Source organism: Leishmania braziliensis, chromosome 6 (genome assembly GCF_000002845.2).
Source record: "Leishmania braziliensis MHOM/BR/75/M2904 complete genome, chromosome 6".
NCBI lineage: Eukaryota > Euglenozoa > Kinetoplastea > Trypanosomatida > Trypanosomatidae > Leishmania > Leishmania braziliensis.
Window position 1 is genome coordinate 265,693 of NC_009276.2, and position 17,676 is coordinate 283,368.

Here is a 17,676-nt window from a genome sequence, read left to right on the forward strand (position 1 = left end):
ATTGGGCGCGTAGCAAGCCGGGAGTTAGATGGTCGGGACTAGTGCAGCGCGGAAGTTGTTGGCAGCCATGTAGGAGGGACGTGGTAGCTACAATGGTGTAGGTAGGTGAGCGTGATGGCAGGAGCTGAGGTGGGGGGATGTCAGTGTGTGCTGTAGCGTGGTTCGGCGTTCGTATGCGGATCGGTGGGTGGTAACGCGGGGTAAGAAGGGGGTGGGTCTGATGGTCCGTCTACGTGGTGCGGTTGATGTGTTGACTGCAGGTGTTAGCCGGCGGTTTCCTGGCGGGTAGGTGGGTCCGTGGCGGTAGGCGGGATGGCTGGGTCTGGGTTTCGGCTTTGTAGGTAGTGTGGGGCGGGGGCAGTGCGGCTTGCAGGGGGAAGGGTGGTGGAGGGAAGTGGGGGGCCTGTGGGATCAGGTCGTGCGTGCTCCTCGGGAGGCCTGTCGGCTGGTGTATTGCGTGGGAGGGAGGGGGTAAGTTTGTTGTGGCTTGCGCTTTGTGTTAACGATGACATAGAGGGGGGTGGGGTAGGGGGGAGAGGTGGTTCTGCGTAGCGGGATGGTGCTTCGCGGTGCCTGTCTTGTTGACTTTGCTCGGTGTTGTGTGTTGCGTGGGTCTGGGGGGAGGGTCGCGCGCGTGGGCGAGTGGTGATAGGGGGGTGTGGTGGAGGGGTGGCGCGGGGGGGTCTGCCGGCTGAGATGAGCTGGGGTGTAGTGGCGATGGGTGGGGATTGGTCAGGAGGGGAGGCGTCTGGTGCCCCTCACACAGGGTCCCAGAGGCCGTGGAGAGATTTCAAAAAAAGAGATTCGGGTTCAGCCGCTTCGGCTGTCTTGTGATGGGGCCGTCGAAGGAGGCTGGGTGCGCGTATCGTGTGGGCGCGGCTAGGCATGGTCATGATCTGTGGGTGTGGCTTGATTGGCTATTGTGACGCGCGTATGGGGGGCTTACTTCTGTGGGCTGGGGGGTGGATAAGTTCTGCCCTGAGGGAATTTTTGACAAGGGACCGTTTTCCCCCCCCCCCGGGGGTGGCGTTCCGGTGGGTGGGGGTCTTTTTGGGGGGGGGCGTGGTCTGGAGGAGTCGCATACCCCCCCTCCCCCCTCATACACAGACCAACATGTCTGTGTCGTGCGTCGCGGCGACTTCCTCCCTCCCTCCCCCCTACACGTGTCACTCTCTCCTTCATGCACTGACGCGCGCTCGAACTTGTCTGCAACTCTGGACTCTGTTGTTGTCTGGCACTCTTTCCTCCATGCCTGTCGCTCCTTCGCTCCCCTCTTCCTCTTCCTCTTCCTCTTCCTCTTCCACCCCCTCCTCTTTAGTGCTCGTTTCACACCCCACTTCCACGCACGATGAGGGGCGGCACCAATTCGGCTTAATGCAACGCACCCAGGCGTAACGCCCGAGGCGGCAGCAGGGGGACAGCGCAACCCCCCCTCTTTTCTTCTCTCTCGTCTTCTCGCCATATCTTAGCTTTGTTTGCAGCTGTGCATGCTTCATCTCTGTGGCTCGCTTGCTGTTGCCGCTCGCGTTGTTGTTGTTGTGGCCATCGCTGAGGCCTATCTTCCCCGCCCTCACTCTGTCTCTCTCTCTCTCGGTTCCTCGTGTCGCTTCTCTGCTCACTCATGCAGCGAGCAAGGGATCTGTCGTGCATGCGGTTTCCGTCAGCGCATAAGCCCGCCTCGTCGCCTTCCCCTGGGGCTCACGACGGCAGCGGCTCTGGTGTCCAGGGCTGTGCAAGTGCCGGAGTCCCCGTCGAGCACCATGAGAGTATCGAAACAGTGGTGGAAGCAACGGCAACCGCAACACCGTCAGTATTTTCTCTGCCACGCCATCGCAGGGGGTTGCCACGCAGTCCTCGGGGTGCACACGCATCGCTGATGCTTCTACCAGCGTCCTTGACGACTCTGACAGGGGCTTTTTTTTCGCTGCGGGTGCCCATGCCTGGCGGTGAAAGGCCACCCCAGCGGTCACAGGAACATGGGGCAGGTCGTTCGGAGGCTGCGGCGACACCGACCGGAGAACGTCTCCGCTGTTGTTCCTCGAGCTGCGCAGCACCGCATCCTCGACGGTCATGATGCTTGCCGAATCGAAAAAACACACCGCTGTTGGCATGACGGACTCGCCACATACGGCAACGAGGCATCCTGTGACCACCGCAACGACAGCAATGACACATGTGCCATATTCGCCGCGTCCACCACCACTCTCACTGATGCAACCCGCTGGCAGTCTTGTGGAGCTGCTCCGAGGCTTGCCGTAAGAGGGTGTTTATCTCCATTTCCTCGCCTTCAGACTTAACGCCACCGACCTCGATGTTCGTTGGGCGCATTACCAGTCAAGCGACTTCGTTGCTGAGTACCTTGGCAACCGCACGCCTGCACCGCCACCAGAGAAGGCAGGCGCAGCACCGACGATGACGAGGACAAGCGCCAGCACAGCTGCCAGCAGGATCCCCGGCGCTCGTGGCTATTGGAGCAACGGCAACGAGGCGGCAAGTAGCGAAGCGTACAAGGAGGGGAAGTAGTAGTACGACAGCAGCCGGAGAGGTGCCTACAATGTGCAAACTATCGGGCCCCACATGGGGGCCGCCGTTCGAGGTGCGTGGCCAATGCTCGCGCCAGTGACTGCAGTGCCTTCTCTTTTTGTGAGGAGCTCGCCGTGTTCATGGTGGCAGCGGTTGCGCGAGTAAAGGTGGCGGAGGACTCACTGCATCACGTTATGGGCCACACGCCGTGGCGGTGAAGGTACAGTCAGCCCGCTCTCTGCGCCATCTGTCGTGTCCTCGCTGAACGCGACGACAGCAGTCACGGTGACGGCGGCAGCACCGTCTGGTGGCGTGGTGGAGGGTGGCTGTGGTGTGCCTGCGGGGGCTGCTGTGATTCCTCTCTGTGGGCTGCTCGCCACACCCATGGTGCTTGTGGCGCCGTCCGTGGCCGCTCGAGCGACGACGCTGGCCACCCGTGTTCCACTTCGTTCTCGACTGTGTCGTCTTCATGGCCCTCCAAAAGCTGCACCTAGCCATCCCAGCACTCATGCTCGGCGCCCGCAAGGATGAGGTGGTGCCGACGACACTGCTGGGTGCGAGCAGCGGCGGTGCTGCTGCCGCCACAACTACTACTTCTGTTGTCATGACTGCATCCCCCCCCCCCCAAAGCTCGAGCACTACGACCGTGAGGTGCAAGCGTGCGACTGCATCTGCCACAGGCTGTAACGCGGGGGGCGAGGAGAACATGAACCTCTTTTACCCTCACGACGCGTACTTCGGTGGGTGCTTCAGCTTCCTTGCATATCGGTGCGCTGAGCTTCCCAGGAATGCGCTCGATGGAAAGGGCTGCATGCACCATGGCGCTTTTCTACTTGCCGCGTGACGCGTCGCTGTGGGCGATGTGGGGTCGAGGCACTGGTTGATCGACTGGGGCAACTCAGCAGAGGCTCAGGACGACATGCGTGTTGCCATCGCGCACTCATAGCGACTCGCCGCCAATTCGGACCGCGCCAGGCCCCTCGTATGCCCGAGGTCACCACGAACGAGTTGCCGCACGGCGGTAGAGCGGACCTGCTCAAGTACGCCGGTGTGTGTCTCTCTCGCTAAGGGAGGGGGGGAGGGGGCGCTGCCGCCATCGGCATCGTCGTAGCGCTCCTCTCCATTCTTGAAGCTTTGTTCTCCGCTGACACCCCCTCTTGCCCTCCCCCTCCCCCTCCCCCCGCTCAAGGTGTGTGGGCACGCATGCTTAGGACAGGAGCTGGGAGGACACGTGTGCGTAGTGCGTCTCTCTCTCTCTCTTCTCTCTCTCTTCCCTCCCTCTCGTTCAATTTTCCCTTTTCACAGCGGCAACGCGATGGCGCCGACATCGCTGCTGATAACGCTCACTGTCTCTACCGCCCTTTCTCTCTCTCGTCTCTCTCTCTCTCCACGCCTCTGTGTGTAGCTCTCCCGAAACCTGTCGTAGCACCCCCTTCCCACCACCCCGCGCTACACGCGCACCTGATACTCCGCAACACGAATTAGCGAGCGGGCCTGTGTCGCTCCTCTTTCATCTTTGCCTTCCTCCTTGTCTCGATACAGCGTCAAGTGCGAACAGGAAAGGCGAGGAAGTGACACTGTTCAAGTGTATGGGAGTAGAGGGAAGAGGCACTAGAGTCGGAGGGCGAACCGCTTCGACGCGAGATTCACTTACGTGCAGACACATCGATCTACGCACGCCCTGACGTTCTTCTCCCTCCTCTTTCTCACCCGCGCGCTCGCTCTTCGCGTGAACTCTGCCCGCGTGTGCGTGAACGTACTTGCGCGCGTGTTTCTCGTTTGTTTGATAGCGCAGGGTTACGAGGGCTGGCCTCAGCCACTGCCGCCTCCCTCACCCTCCTGCTTCTGCTCCACCTCTTTCCTTCACGCGCACAACAGTGCTCTGCCTTAGGGGTGCGCTCTTTCCCGCTCCTCATCAGAACCCCCCCCCCCACACACACACATACACACAGCAACCCAACCAGTCTCAGCAGATTACCACCACTTGCCATGCATCGCTCTCTCCCACACGAGCGCGAGGGCACCTCGAAGAGCGTTGAGCTGCACGTGGACGGCCGCATCTCCCACGTGTCGCTGCAGGCGGCGGCACATGCCACTGTGGCCGACCTTCTCTCAACAGCCGTTGCCGCCTCATCATCAGCCTTTCCGACAACGGCGCTGTCGCCGCGGGAGTTGGCGAAGGGGTTTGCTTGCATGGACACGGCGGGCAACAGGATTGACCTAAGCGCTCTGGCGCGCTCCATCCCGCCACAGCTGGTGGTGACACATACCGCGACGTCCGGCAGCGGTGGCAGTAGCGCTAGTGTGGTATCCACTAGCACAGGCTATCGTGGTGGCCGTGGCGGCGTCGCTCACCGCTTGGCGTCGTCATCTGGCCGCGGGCGCGGTCGTGGTAGAGGTCGCGGGCGTAGGAGAGGTGGTGATCGAGGACATGTCGGGACCGCCGCTGATGCCAATGCACAGATCGCTGGCGATGCCGAGGAGGATGACGATAGTGATGGCGAAGATGAGGACGCTGATGACGATGACGCGGCAGAGGAGGACGAGAGCGGTGACGACGAGTCTGACGGTACGTCGGAGGTGTACAGCTTCGATGAGGAAAGCGACGATGGGGACGAGGAGGGGGAAGACGAGGACAGCGACAACGCCGACTCTTCCGTGGCCACAGCGAGCACAAGCACCACCACCCCGCGCTCACGGGTCGACTACAGCGAAGTGACCACAACTGCTGCTCGTGGGCGTGGTCGCGGCCGCAGCGGCAGTGGACGAGGCGCGGCCCGGACGTCAGCAGTGTCTTCACAGGGCTCCTCAGCACCACTCACACCGACGACGGCGAGCGTCACAACGACGCGGCCCACCCGCAGACTCCGTGCCTCGGCGTCACCGCCGCTCTTCACCCCTGATGGGCTGCCCATCAAGCGCAAGCGTGGTCGACCACCAAAAAGTCAGCAGTTGTCCTTGGCAGCTGCCGCTGCTGCTGACGTGGCGGTCACATTAGGTGGCGCCACGAGCACTGCCACTGGTGAAAAACCTCCACGAAGGACACGGCGGAGCGTCAAGGAGGCGCCAGCTGAGGTGGCAGCGAAGGCGGTGAAGCCAAGCCGTGGTGGGCGACGACGCCGTGGCGACGAGGAGGCGGAGGAGCTGAAGGAACAGCGGCACACGAGTGCCCATCCCAAACTCAAAGGTGACGGTGCTGCTGTTACAGTCGTGGCGGCCGACCACGTCACCGCAACTGTTAGCGGCGGCAACCGACGAGGTGGATGTCAGAGGGGTAGCGGCGACGCAATCGCTAAGCGCAGCCGGTCGCTGTCACCGGCTTCACAGTCGCCTGGAAGCCGTTCCGCCGCCATCACAGCAGCAGCTCCATCGTTGGCTGCGCCCGCTGTCACCGTGGTCTCCGTGGACAGCACAGGCGGTGGATGCACAAGTCCGCTTGCCTCAGGATCTCTCAGGGCACTAACAAACGGTACCACCGTGGGTGCGGCTGCTGCTGCTGCTGCGGCGGCGGTGCCTGCCCCTGGTGCTCGCACCGTTTCTTCCCTTGCGCAGCGCCAGCAAGGTCTGCTGAAGGCACAGGAGGATCAAGAGCAGCTGCTGCGCCAGCAGCGCCGCCGCGTACGCCTTACTTACAACGTGTTTTATCCATCATCTGCCCTGTGCGCTGCGGTGCCAGCTACAACGAGCACCTATGGAGGGGGTGGGGCAGGGACACGCGCATATCAGCCTCCCAGCGCCGCTGCATCGTCCCCATTAGAAGACCCTTCAGTGATGCCAGTGAGGCCGCGCTATGTGTGGAACAGCGGGGGTTGCCACCGGCAGCACAGCTTGTCCTCCGACGCACCGCTGTCACATGCCGTCGGCGGGCGACTTGGCAGTCGTGGTATACAGACGACTTCTAGCGAGGCGTGGGCCAAGCTGTCTTCTCTCCTGAACACCACCCTGAAGCGCCGAAGCGCTTCCCCCGCAGCAGTGCCCCTCTCACACACGGCGAATGCCTGTGAGCTTTACACGCAGGGACGGCGAATTGTGTCATCGTGGCGTGCCGAGCAGCACCGCACGCCATCGATGCTGCTTAGCCACCCCTACAGCCCGCTGTTGATGCCTGGGCTACGCGTGTATCAGCACCCGCCGCCACTGCGTGTGTCACCGCCCGTAATCCTCGCAGCTTCGGTGGATGCAAACGCGGCGAAGCCTAGCGCTGATCAGCACAGTGTAGTGAAGGTGGAAGTGGGCGACGAGGACGGAGACGCAGAGTGGCACGATCGCTTCCATCGTCAGCGAGGAGCCACGCCGTTCAGGACGTCTGTGGCGGCCACTGCATCCGATGCTGAGCGCGGCAGTCGCCGCCTACACTGCTATCCGAATCAGTCATTGATTGTCCCTGTTGTCGTCGGCGGCTGCGTGCAGCTTGTCAATCCGGAGAGCAAGGATAAGAGCCACCAGTGGACTGTGTACGTGCGTGGCTTGTGGAACGGCCATCCGGAGGAGGTCGCCGGCTTGAATGCGCGCCCGCCCTCATCATCACGGGTACAGCAGCCCAGAGCATTCCCGCCGTCCCCTTCTTCGCCATCACCGGATTCGTCTATCAACTCATGCGCCAGCCTCGGCGACAGCAACGCGGCTGCTGCTCGTGGTGGTGGCGGTAGCGGTGCTACTGCTGCCCTTGGCGCGGTGGGCGACTCGCAGACCTCCGTCTTCAGCACCTCGACCGCATCGCCGGACGACTACCTGTCGGACTTCATAGACAAGGTGGTCTTTGTGCTGGACGAGAGCTTCGTGCCGTGTGTGCGCACTGTCGCCTCCGCCCCGTTTGAACTGACGGAGGTGGGCTGGGGCGAGTTCATCCTCTCGATTCACGTGTATCTGAAGCTACCTGTCCACACTAGGGCCTCCCGGCAGTCGCAGAGACGGCTGCTCGAGTACTACTGTGGCTTCAACGGCCGCAGTGCCATGCAGACGTGTGATGGCCGTGGCACGAAGCCACACGACCCCGTCTCGACGTACGTCACCGGCGGCGTGCGAGGTCCGAGTCACCTGTGGAATGCATTGACGATGCCGCCGCCGAGCACGTCCGGCACTCTAGCGCCCACCCCGGCGCTGCCGCTACACGAGCTTCGCCACCAGTTTCACTACGACAGCTTGCTGGACATCAACTCAAACAGCGGGGCGCGTGCGACCTACTACCGTGGCCCGTACCTGCCGGTGCACTTGGCGACCTGTGACGCGACGTCTTCCCCAGCCTCCTCCCAGTCTTCCTCGTCATCGAGTGACAGCGATGTGAACGGCGGTGGTAGCGATGATGCTCGCGGTCGGAGTGGCAGCGAGGTGTCCATGTGTGGTGGCAGTCCCACGGGCAGCCCCCAGGCACTCTCGTTCCCGACTAAGTCAGAGATGAGCGGCGACGGGTCGCTTTCCTCTTCCCGCAGCGGTAGCATCACTCCCAGTCCAGTGGCAGCGCCTCAGACTCACGCGAGCTCGTCTTTGCCGCAGCAAGAGGCGAGGATGGGTGGGCCCAGCACCGTGCATGCCCCAGGCAGCAGCCGCATCGCTGGCGGGCAGCCGCTCGTGGGCGTCACGGCTGGTGATGGTGGAGGTGCATCTTCGCCAAATGTCCCTCCACCATCACCGCTACAGGTGCCACCTTCTCGTCGCAGTGCAGGTCGGCGTCCCCACCGCTTTGGCGCTTCGCGAGTGAGCAGTGGCACACCCCGCAGCCCTGCTGCGTCCAGCACTCCCGGGGCTTCGGGTGGCGGCGGCGGCGGCTGTGTGCACCGGCCCTTGACGGAGGTGCACGTCGGCCACGGCAGCAACGTGGTGGTGCTGCAGCATCTACTGCGATTTAGTCACCGCCCTCGACTTCCAGCCGCTATTCCGCCTGCTCGCGACCCGCGCACGCAGGGTGCTCACCCGGAGCTGCTGGGCTACACGATGGTGGCTGAGCCCGTCGTCACGGAGCAGTATGATGAGCTCATTATCCCACTGGCGCCTTTCTTTGCCCCTGCAGAACGGAGGTGCAGGCAGACCAGCCGGTGGCACCAGAAGACGCAGCGAGAGGGTGGCGGGACATCTCCGAAGAAGCCTGACACGGCGGGTGTTGAGGCTAAGCTGCACCATCTGCTGACCGCGTCGAGCTCTCTCGAGGGCCACCTGCGAGCCACGCTGCGGCGCCAGCTCTCCTTGATGTGCGATGGCGAGTCATCCCAGTCGTCCTACGCGCTGCCACCGCTGTCCAACAGCGATGCACAGGCGCTGGGGCACCCGGGCGGCATCTCTTCCTGGCCGCACATCCTTGACTACGGTAACGGCATCGAGCGCGATACATCCTACACTGCCGCCTACCTGTCAAGTATCGCAACGAGCGCAGAGATGGAGGGCTGGCTGTCGCAAGCACTCGAGGCACGGCGGGCGGCGCTGTTTGGCTCGCCGGAGGCGCCTTGCGCCTGGGTCACCACCGTCGACGATATTGAAGACCAGCAGCTGCAGCGCCACGGCGAGACACCTGGAGGGTTTAGGACGGAGGGAGAGGGCTGTGAGAGAGCGATGAAGCAACTACCCGGGAGAGCAGCCATCGCATCCCTCATCCCAGGTCTTACCACCACCGGGACGTGGATTACAGCGCTGGAGTACGACATAGCGAGTGCGCTGTTACGCCTCGCCGCCGGTGGCTCCGTGGCGACGGCGCACGATGTCTTCTTCCAGGTTCTTCTGCCGCGCGCTGACGACATTGGCGCAGTTGTCTGGTGCGACGTTCACGAGGGTATCCACGCAGCACTGAGCCGGGCGGATGCGGCCGAATCGTTTTCCTCGGATGCCACTGGCACCGCTGCCCTCCATGCGGAGTCAAAGCTATGGCGCACCTCAGCACTCCAGCAGGGGGGCGAGAAAGACGCAAGCATGAGGATGGGGCAGGCGCTTGTCGGCGAGGAGTGCGGTGGCCACGATTTGCTGTCGTTGTCCTCAGCGACGGCGCTCACTCGTGGATACCCACTCTGCTCACTGCGCCCCGCTGACACCGGCATTGCTGTGCTGCGCAACTTACTCGACTCGAACAGAGGCAGCGGCTTTGTCAGCGCCGCTCACTACCCAAGTCAGGAGGCGCTCATGGCTTCGCAGTTGCGTGATGGTCAAAGCCGTGGCAGCTTTGGCCACGATGGCGACGTGGCGCAGCTGCTGACGTGGAAAGCGGCGCTAGAGGACGCCATCGACACGATGCGCGTCGAAGCGGCGCGCCGGCAGGCTACTGCAGTCATGGAGGAGCTGTGAATCAGCATGTTCTTAGTGGTGTTGTGGCGTCAATCTCGCCTGCTCACATGCATCGCCATCACCCTCACACGCTCTGGTCGGCGCAGGCACGCGGAGGCGAGGGAAGGGGCGACAGTGCAGACGACCATATTCCTCACCGCAGCAGAGGCTAAGAAGGAAAACATAACCACCGCACCAGCGTTGAATCCAATGGCATAGCCGAGAGAGAGAGAGAGGGGGGACACCTGGGCGGTGACGATGGTGCTGATGAATTTCTGCTTGCCCCACAGCCGGGTAATCAAGGCTACCAGAGGGAGGCAGGCAGGAGAGGAGGGACTGAGGATGGCGTGGGGGAGAAGGCCACTGACTGTGCGCATTTGTGTAAGCTTGCATAGCGCTTCTCTTCTACTCCGTGCGATCAGGGAGGAGGGCGGTGAAGGCGAAGGAGGAGGGTGATCGTTGGCGCTCACACACCGACGCCAACACAGTGGCATGGGCATTCGGTTCCATCAGCACCACTCTCACCGGTACAACAGGCATCTCTCTTCCGCCAGTTCCCTTTCTCCCCACTCTTCCTGATACGCAGCCCCGTCCTCTCCTTTCAACGCATCATGCACGTACACGTGCGCTACTCGCATCTCCCGCTCCCGCCTCCTCGCTCGAGCACTCACCACCAAACCACTATTGTGAAGCGTGCGATCAGCAGCTGACCTGGTGTTCTTCTGCTGCCTCTCTCTCTCTCTCTCTGTGCGACCAGTGCTTCCACCCCCCTTTTTTCCCCCTCTTTCTGTGCGTCTTGTAGAAACGCGCATTCCGCCACGACCCGCCCCCCTCTTCACGCCCCGAGGCATTCCACACGTCTAGCATAGCCCCGCTCCGTGCTCTCTCCTTTCCTCTCCTCCTCTTATTACTATCTACCTCACTCACGGATTGCTTCTTCCTCGTCCTTCCCATCCCCCGTGTACCTATTGTAGCCGTGCTGCTGCTGCTGCTGCTGCTGCCACTGTGCTTGTGCTCTGATACTCCAAGCTCGCTCAAAGCCCGCTTTCTCACAGCGCTATATCCCCCCCTCCCCCTTCTCCCCTCCCCCCACCGCCACCACCTAGGTGAGATTGCACGCTGCTCTCAGTCTGTGCGTTTTTTTGTCTTTGCTCTCTCTCTCTCTCTCTGCCTCTTCTCAGGCTCAACTGAAATACAATCAAAGCGCACCCAAAGGGGGTCACGCCACTCTCCTTTTAAGTCTATACACCTCGACACAACCACAAAGAGAGGCGCGCGGGCTTACTGCCTCTCCCTGTCCTCCTTCACACCACTGGCAGTCTCTCTCACGCACAGGCGCGTGTGCGCTCGTTTCCTCCAGTGCACCCCCTCCTCGCTCACCTCTGTCGGCGCCGTGACAGCGCGACTACTCTCTATTGCGCTTCACACATCCTTCTTTGCTGCCGCCTCGATTTGCGTCCGTCACCGACGCACATTCCTCTCGCGCGCGTGGGTGTGCGACTGAGTTTGCATCTCACTCTGCAATTCAGCTGCTGCTGACGGTGGTGGTGGATTGCACTCTGGACACCTCTGTGACGGTCGTTAAGGGGTGCCGCTCGTCCCCCACTTCTCTCTGTTTGGTGTTTGCTCTTGCCCTTGTGTCTCTGTACGTGCAGCAGCGCGCCTCGAACGACTTGCTCACACGCGCTCTGCGACCTCCTCCTCCCTCCTCCTCCCCCCTTCCTCTTTCGTCAGAGGTACCCCGACTGTCAAGCCGGACTCTTTACACGGAAGAGGCTTCCAGGGTCATCATGCCAACCTTCAGCGATATCATGGCGGCGCGCAAGGCGCTGGAGGGCTATGTGTATGAGACACCGATCATCGAGAGCAACGTCCTGCATGGCAAGACGCGGCACGAGAGTGTCATGCTCAAGTGCGAGAACCTGCAGCGCACCGGTAGCTACCACGTCCGCGGCATGACGTACCGCGTGATCCGTGCCAAGGAGGAGGATCTCGGGATCAATAATTTTGTCACCCACAGCAGCGGCAACGGCGGTGCAGCGCTGGCATGCGCGGCGAATAACTTCCAGAGTACAGCGCACGTCGTCGTGCCAGAGGACACGAACAGCCTTATCACGCGTAGCATTCGCCTCTACAATGGGAACTTTTACTACTGCAAGCCGGATCTCAAGAGCCGCGTGGAGATGGAGGAGCGACTCCGGGCGGAGTTCGACAAGCCAACCGGCAAGACGCGCAACCAAAGCATCATTGTGAATCCGTACAGCGACGAGGCTATCATCGCCGGCCACGGCACGACTGGCATCGAGCTTATGCTCCAGACAGACTGCTCGGTGGACTGCGTCGTTGTCCCGGTCGGTGGTGGTGCCCTGCTAGCGGGTACAGCGATCGCCGTAAAGGGCATGAAGCCGCACGTTGGTGTCTTCGCTGCAGAGCTGGCCGTGCCGCCGGATCACTACACTGTTTTCAAGCGCGGCGAGGTCATCCAGGCGCGCAAGAGCAAAGGCGACCAGCAGCGCCCCAAGGGCAACAAGCACGGCATCCGTACGGAGCTGACAGACCTCGCGAACAGCTACATTGACCGCTACGTGGACGGCGTCGTGCACGTGTCGAAGGAGGAGATGTGCTACGCTTTCCGCTACGTGTACGAGCGCTGCAAACTCGTCGTGGACACGAACGCGGCCATTGCCGTGGCGGCCGTGCTGGCCTGCCCCCAGAAGCTGAGCCACTACCGTCGAATTTGCATTGTACTCTCCGGCGGTAATGTGGACCTCAACGATGTACCGAAGATTGCGACAGCGCGGCTCTAAGGTGGTTGGGATGCCCTGTAAGGGCCGACCTGTACGCGTGATCACACTCACGCTCGCTCTGCTGGACAGCGGTGGTGGTTGTATTAGCGTCCATTTCTCTCTTGGCTTCACCTCTCAGCGTCCGTGTGCGCGGCTGCTCCAGTCGTTCACACAGCCGCAGCCAAGCCTGTCCATCCGATCTTCCCTTCTCTCTCTTTCTCCCCCTCGCAGCCGATCGACCCATGCCAGCATACTGCCAGAAACACAGGGTGAGAACGAAAGCGCAAGAGAGTGGTGTACATAGCGATTGCAATGGAGAGAGAGAGAGAGCGTGCGCTATGCGCATCGATATGGCTGTATGTGCGTCTCTCTCACTCTGCGGACTCCCGTGTGTGCGTGTGTGTTGATCGTTGTGGCCTACCTGCTATCTTCGGATCATCCCCCATTCGTTCTTCGTTTTCCCCTCTTTTTGTTGTTCTGTGTTGTTGCTTCTGCTTCTTACTTGTCCTTAGACTTCCCCTTTCCTCGCTTGCCGCTCTTCAGAGGTCAGCCTCACAGCTCCAGCCGCTCCTTTCCTCTTCTCTTTCCCCTGTTGGCAGCGCCTCATCGTGCTTCCGTGAGGGACGCACGTGGAGCGCACGCCTGCAGCTTCCTCGGCTAGTTCTCCCCCTTACACACCTGCAGCTTTCTTGTGTTGTACACAGATGCGCACTCGCGCGCCTGCTAACTCACTGACTCACGCACGTTCGTGCCATTAGGAGTGTGGACGTTGTCCGTGCAGGTGTAGTGGGACGCTGCAGGGAACCGCCGCCGACCCCCCCCCCTTTCCGTCTTCTCGCCGGATCCAACACGCGGACGGAGGAGGAGGGAGGGAGGGGGCGGCGGCGGCGCACCAACGAAAATGTGGGCCCCCTTTCCATTGAAAATTTGTATTTTTATTTTTTGGTTTCGTCTTCCGTGCGTAACTCACAGCGGCACGTCGATCGTGTGAGATGCGCCTCCCACCCTCCCTTCCCTCGCTGTTCCCTGGGCAAGGAAAGGCCCTGCACCGCCTTGAGCGGAGGGGAGGGGGGGGGCAAGTCCTGGCCAGAGAGACCGAAGCGAGGTCGAGGGCGAGAGGCCGTGGGGGGGGGGGGGAGGAGGAGGACATGTACGTGAAGGGAGAGCACATTGGCCCTTTTCTCTCGTCATGCGGGTCTACTTTAGTTCCCCACCGTATCCTCCCCTCCCCCCGTTCTCGCGCCCAGTCAGCGCCTGCAACCCCGCCGATAGTCGTGCTCGCACCTCGCTCTTTCACCCACCTCCTCTTTCGCACATTTTGTACGCTTCTATTTTCGCCTCGCGACGGACGATCGTCGTCGTCGTCATCTCACTCCTCCCCTGTACGTGTGCGGGATTTGGCTCCGCCACGCGGCCCCTGCCTCCGCTCCTGCCTGCTGCCCACTCACCAAGGAGAGTGAGACGGAGACGAAGCATACACTCGAGAGTAGATGGCAGCTCCTGTTGTCTTCGTGCACTGCGTCTGCCTCTTTTTCTGCTTCTCTGCGAAGCGAGGAGGAGAGGGGCACAGTCGGCGAACCGTCACGACCAGCAGCTGCACGAGGTGGTGGTAGGGACGGCAGCAGCCGCAGCCGCTAATGGCCCACCCGGATCGCTCCATTCTTTCTTCCCCTGTGCATGCTAACCCTCCCTCCCTCCCTCCCCCCTTCTCTTCTCCTCTACCCAGGGCTTCTCAAGTACCTCCCGCTCACGTTCTTCACCCTCCTTATCTCTGTCGCTATCTAACCCATCTTCGCGCTCAGCAATGATGCTCTCGTCTTCATCGTCGAGCTCGTCGGGTCGGTGGCGGTCATCACACTCGCAGCTGGTATCCCAGCAGCCGTTGCGACCGTATCACCAGCGGGAGCAACAGTCGCAAGAAATGTTGCAGGGGAACGCCCATTTCGCCTCTCTCCTGCAGCGACCTCGAGAGGGCCCTCCACAGCCTCAGGTGGTTACACACACTACCGTTCCTGGGCCGCTTGTTGCCCCTGCCTTACCAGCCCGGCAGCAGCAGCAGTTGCCGGTCCCCAGGCCGTCGTCCTGCGCCACACCTGCGACCTTCTCACCGAGGGCCTTTGTGCAGGTGCAGCCGCAGCTGCAGCGTGGATGCGAGGATGTGCAGCACCAACGTGTGCCGGCTGGTGGCACCAGCGCGACGGTGGCGAGTGTTGGTGGCGGCGACGGCCTTGACGACTCCTCTTCTCCTGCCCCTAGCACTGCCAACGTGGCGGAGTGGTGGTCGCGTGATGGTTCTCTTCTATCACACCAGGACGAGAGCGACAGCACATCCTGCGACGGGACGTACCAGCTCGCCACGACCAGCTCCACGATGACCGACCAACGTTCTGCCTCACCCAAACAAGCTGCACCAGTGGAGCTGGGCGATGATGCGACTTGCTTGTCCGACCTGCGGCGGCGGGTGGCGGCTCAGGTTGAGAAGTGCGGCCCTAGGCGGCCAGCAGGGCCAGGCGCCGCCGCCGCCAGCACCGCTCTCGTATCACAATCGTTGTCGACGTCGTCGTGCGGCTGCCCAACCAGCTGCACGTGTCGCAGCGACACACCAGACGGCGATGTCTTTGTCGTCTCGGCCGATGCTCACAGAAGGGCGAGACGAGCGTCGCATGCACGTCCTGCAAGGCAGCCACACACACCAAGCACCGCTGCGCGACGTGACGCGTACCCAAGCTGCAAAGCGAGGGGAACACAGTACATGACTTACTGCAGTGACGCCTCGTCGGAAACAGGCACAACACCAGTGCAGTGGAGCAGTGACAAGGACAGTGACAGCCTCTGCAGCTCCTGCTGTCGTTGTCACTGTGATTGCAGCCTTTCTTTCCGTGAGCGGCGTCACGCTCAACACGAAGACACTGAGTTTCCATCCAAGCTGTCCACCGCGAGCAGCACCGAGGGTAGCCGCGGAAGTGGCGACGATGCATCGCTGTGCAGTTTTTGCAGAGGTGCCGCCCACGCAGGTGCCATGCGGCGACGTGGTACTGCTGCATCCTTCACCCACCAAGATAACCCGTGCCGTGATGCCCTGCGCGGGGATCGACTGAGTGCAGAGGTGCCACTTTTACTACGCCTCTCTACCTCAGGCGCTTCCTGTGTTCCCATGGGAGGGAGTGCAGGGTATGCCGCGACGAGGGTGGAGCTCGAGCAGGCGGATCGAAGGTTGGCATGCCTGCAGGGCGCCCCCGCACTCCTCGGCGACGCAGCTGGTGAGCGCCGTGGTGCGTACGACGGTGTCACTGCAGCGGTAAGGCAGCCGGACCGTTGCACAGGGAGCGCGCAGACAGAGGCCGTCACTGCAACTGCGCCGACGGCTAGCCAGTCAGAGGAGCAGCGCTGCCGCCACGCTGAGAAAGAGGCGGCGGAGTGGAAGTCCCTCGCTGCTGCTCACTGTGCTGAGGTAGCCCTGCCACTACTGCAGGACGAGCTGGCCAGCTTTGAGGCCCGCACGGCCGTGCAGCAGCAGGCGCACCTCGATGTCGTGGCAGCACAAATGCGGGCTTTCCATGATGAGGTGCGACAGCGCACGCGGGAGCTGATGGACCTCCAGCTGCAGTACCAGCGCCAACTGGAGCAACAGCATGTGACTCAGCAAGGAGAAGCGGAGGCGGCAGGGCGCACTGCTGCCCGTGTCGACTGCGCCACTTCCCCGATGGAGACTTCTCGCGCGGCAGCAGCAGGTGAGCCAACCCCGAAAGCTGCGCCGCCTTCCGTGCCACTGCAGCGTGACGTCGGGACACAGCACTCGGACGGAACCCTCGAGCTTCTGGCAGCTGTGCGCACAGAGGCTGCCTCGTGGGTGGCGCAGCAGCTGCTCTTCATGGAGGCCGAGCGACGCGACACCGTGGCGCAGGACGAGGCTGAGTCTCGCGACCGACTCCTCAACGTTGTGGAAGGACCTTGCCGTTCTCAGCTGTTGCTCTGCCAGGCGCAGCTGCTCCACTGGCAGCAAGAGTGCGCTGCAGTACGTCAGCGAACCTTCTTAGCAGCCGACTTACACGCGCTGGAGCTACGTGAGCGACTTGCGCGGCAAGAGCTGACTGGGGAGTCTTCCCTGGCGCAGCACGAGCTCTTCGAATCCTTTGAGAAGCAACGCTGTCAAGCTGCGGAGGAGGCAGTGCATTCTCAGGTGAAACTGCTCAAGGACGAGCTCACCAGCGTGCAATCAAAGCTCGAAATGGTTGAAGCCGAGCACGCCGACACTCTTGAGCACGCGAGGCAGCTTCGCCTGCAGCTCGTCCATGCGTTGCGCATGCCCACCGTGACGCTCGTCGATCGCTCGGCCGTGTCTACAGCGACTTGTGTGGCGGGTGATGCAGCCATCGCCGCTGCCGCCTATGCCTATGCCACTGCAACAGCAGGAACAGAGCACGGCGGCGCGGTGGGTATACTGGGAGAGACTTCTCAAGGTGGTACTGATATCACTTCGAATGCTCACGCTGCTTCATCGACGGGATTAGGCACCGGTGCGGTCGGGTGGCACACTCTGTTGAGCGGCATTGACGGAGGACTTGACTTGCCTGTGCATCGGCGCTTTGCTCACGCGCATCAGGAGGCTCTGCGCGTGACCCGGGCACAGAGTCGCACTGTGTGATGCTCCTCTGCTCCTGCTCACCCCTGAGTAGCTTCTTTGAGTGTTTTTTCCCTTCACCCTCCCCCGTTGTGCTCTCATTCACCTCTTCTCTTTCCCTTTTACCGCTGCTTTGAGGTTGACCGCGGCGTGGGTGTGCGAGCGTGTCAACTCTTCATAGACGGACCCCATAGACCCTAACAGAACGGCCGACGTGGGCTTTCTCCCTCTGCCTTCACCAACTTCATAGAGGCGTACTTGCAATAGACCATGATGTGTTCGCTCGTGCATGAGCCTGCGCCCCACCACTCTCTACGCCCTCCTCTCCTCCCCTCCCTCCCTCCCTCCCTCCCTCCCCTCCCCCCTCCTCCCCCCTTCACGCGCCTTTCCACCGCCTGAGAAGTCGCCTTTGGCGCCAGCGAAGGAGCGAAGAGGCAAACGTGGCATTGCTCGCGCGCGCCTGCTTGTGCATGTGCTTGATGCTCTTCGACTACGCATGTG

General features: G+C 62.0%; 3 protein-coding genes across 3 annotated transcripts; all 3 read left to right on the top strand.

Moving 5' to 3' along the window:
* Nucleotides 1-4,512: 4,512 nt before the first annotated feature.
* On the top strand, nt 4,513-9,789 carry LBRM_06_0710 (conserved hypothetical protein; the record flags this gene model as incomplete). Its single annotated transcript, XM_001561955.2, has 1 exon — nt 4,513-9,789. The coding sequence occupies one exon, from the start codon at nt 4,513-4,515 to the stop codon at nt 9,787-9,789; it is 5,277 nt and encodes a 1,758-aa protein (XP_001562005.1).
* Nucleotides 9,790-11,558: 1,769 nt separating this feature from the next.
* Nucleotides 11,559-12,575, top strand: LBRM_06_0720 (putative serine-threonine dehydratase; the record flags this gene model as incomplete). Its single annotated transcript, XM_001561956.1, has 1 exon — nt 11,559-12,575. One exon carries the CDS (start codon nt 11,559-11,561, stop codon nt 12,573-12,575), a length of 1,017 nt encoding a protein of 338 aa, XP_001562006.1.
* A 1,783-nt stretch (nt 12,576-14,358) lies between these two features.
* Nucleotides 14,359-17,199, top strand: LBRM_06_0730 (conserved hypothetical protein; the record flags this gene model as incomplete). The annotated part of the gene is made up of 1 exon (XM_001561957.2): nt 14,359-17,199. The coding sequence occupies one exon, from the start codon at nt 14,359-14,361 to the stop codon at nt 17,197-17,199; it is 2,841 nt and encodes a 946-aa protein (XP_001562007.2).
* Between the last annotated feature and the right edge of the window lie 477 nt (nt 17,200-17,676).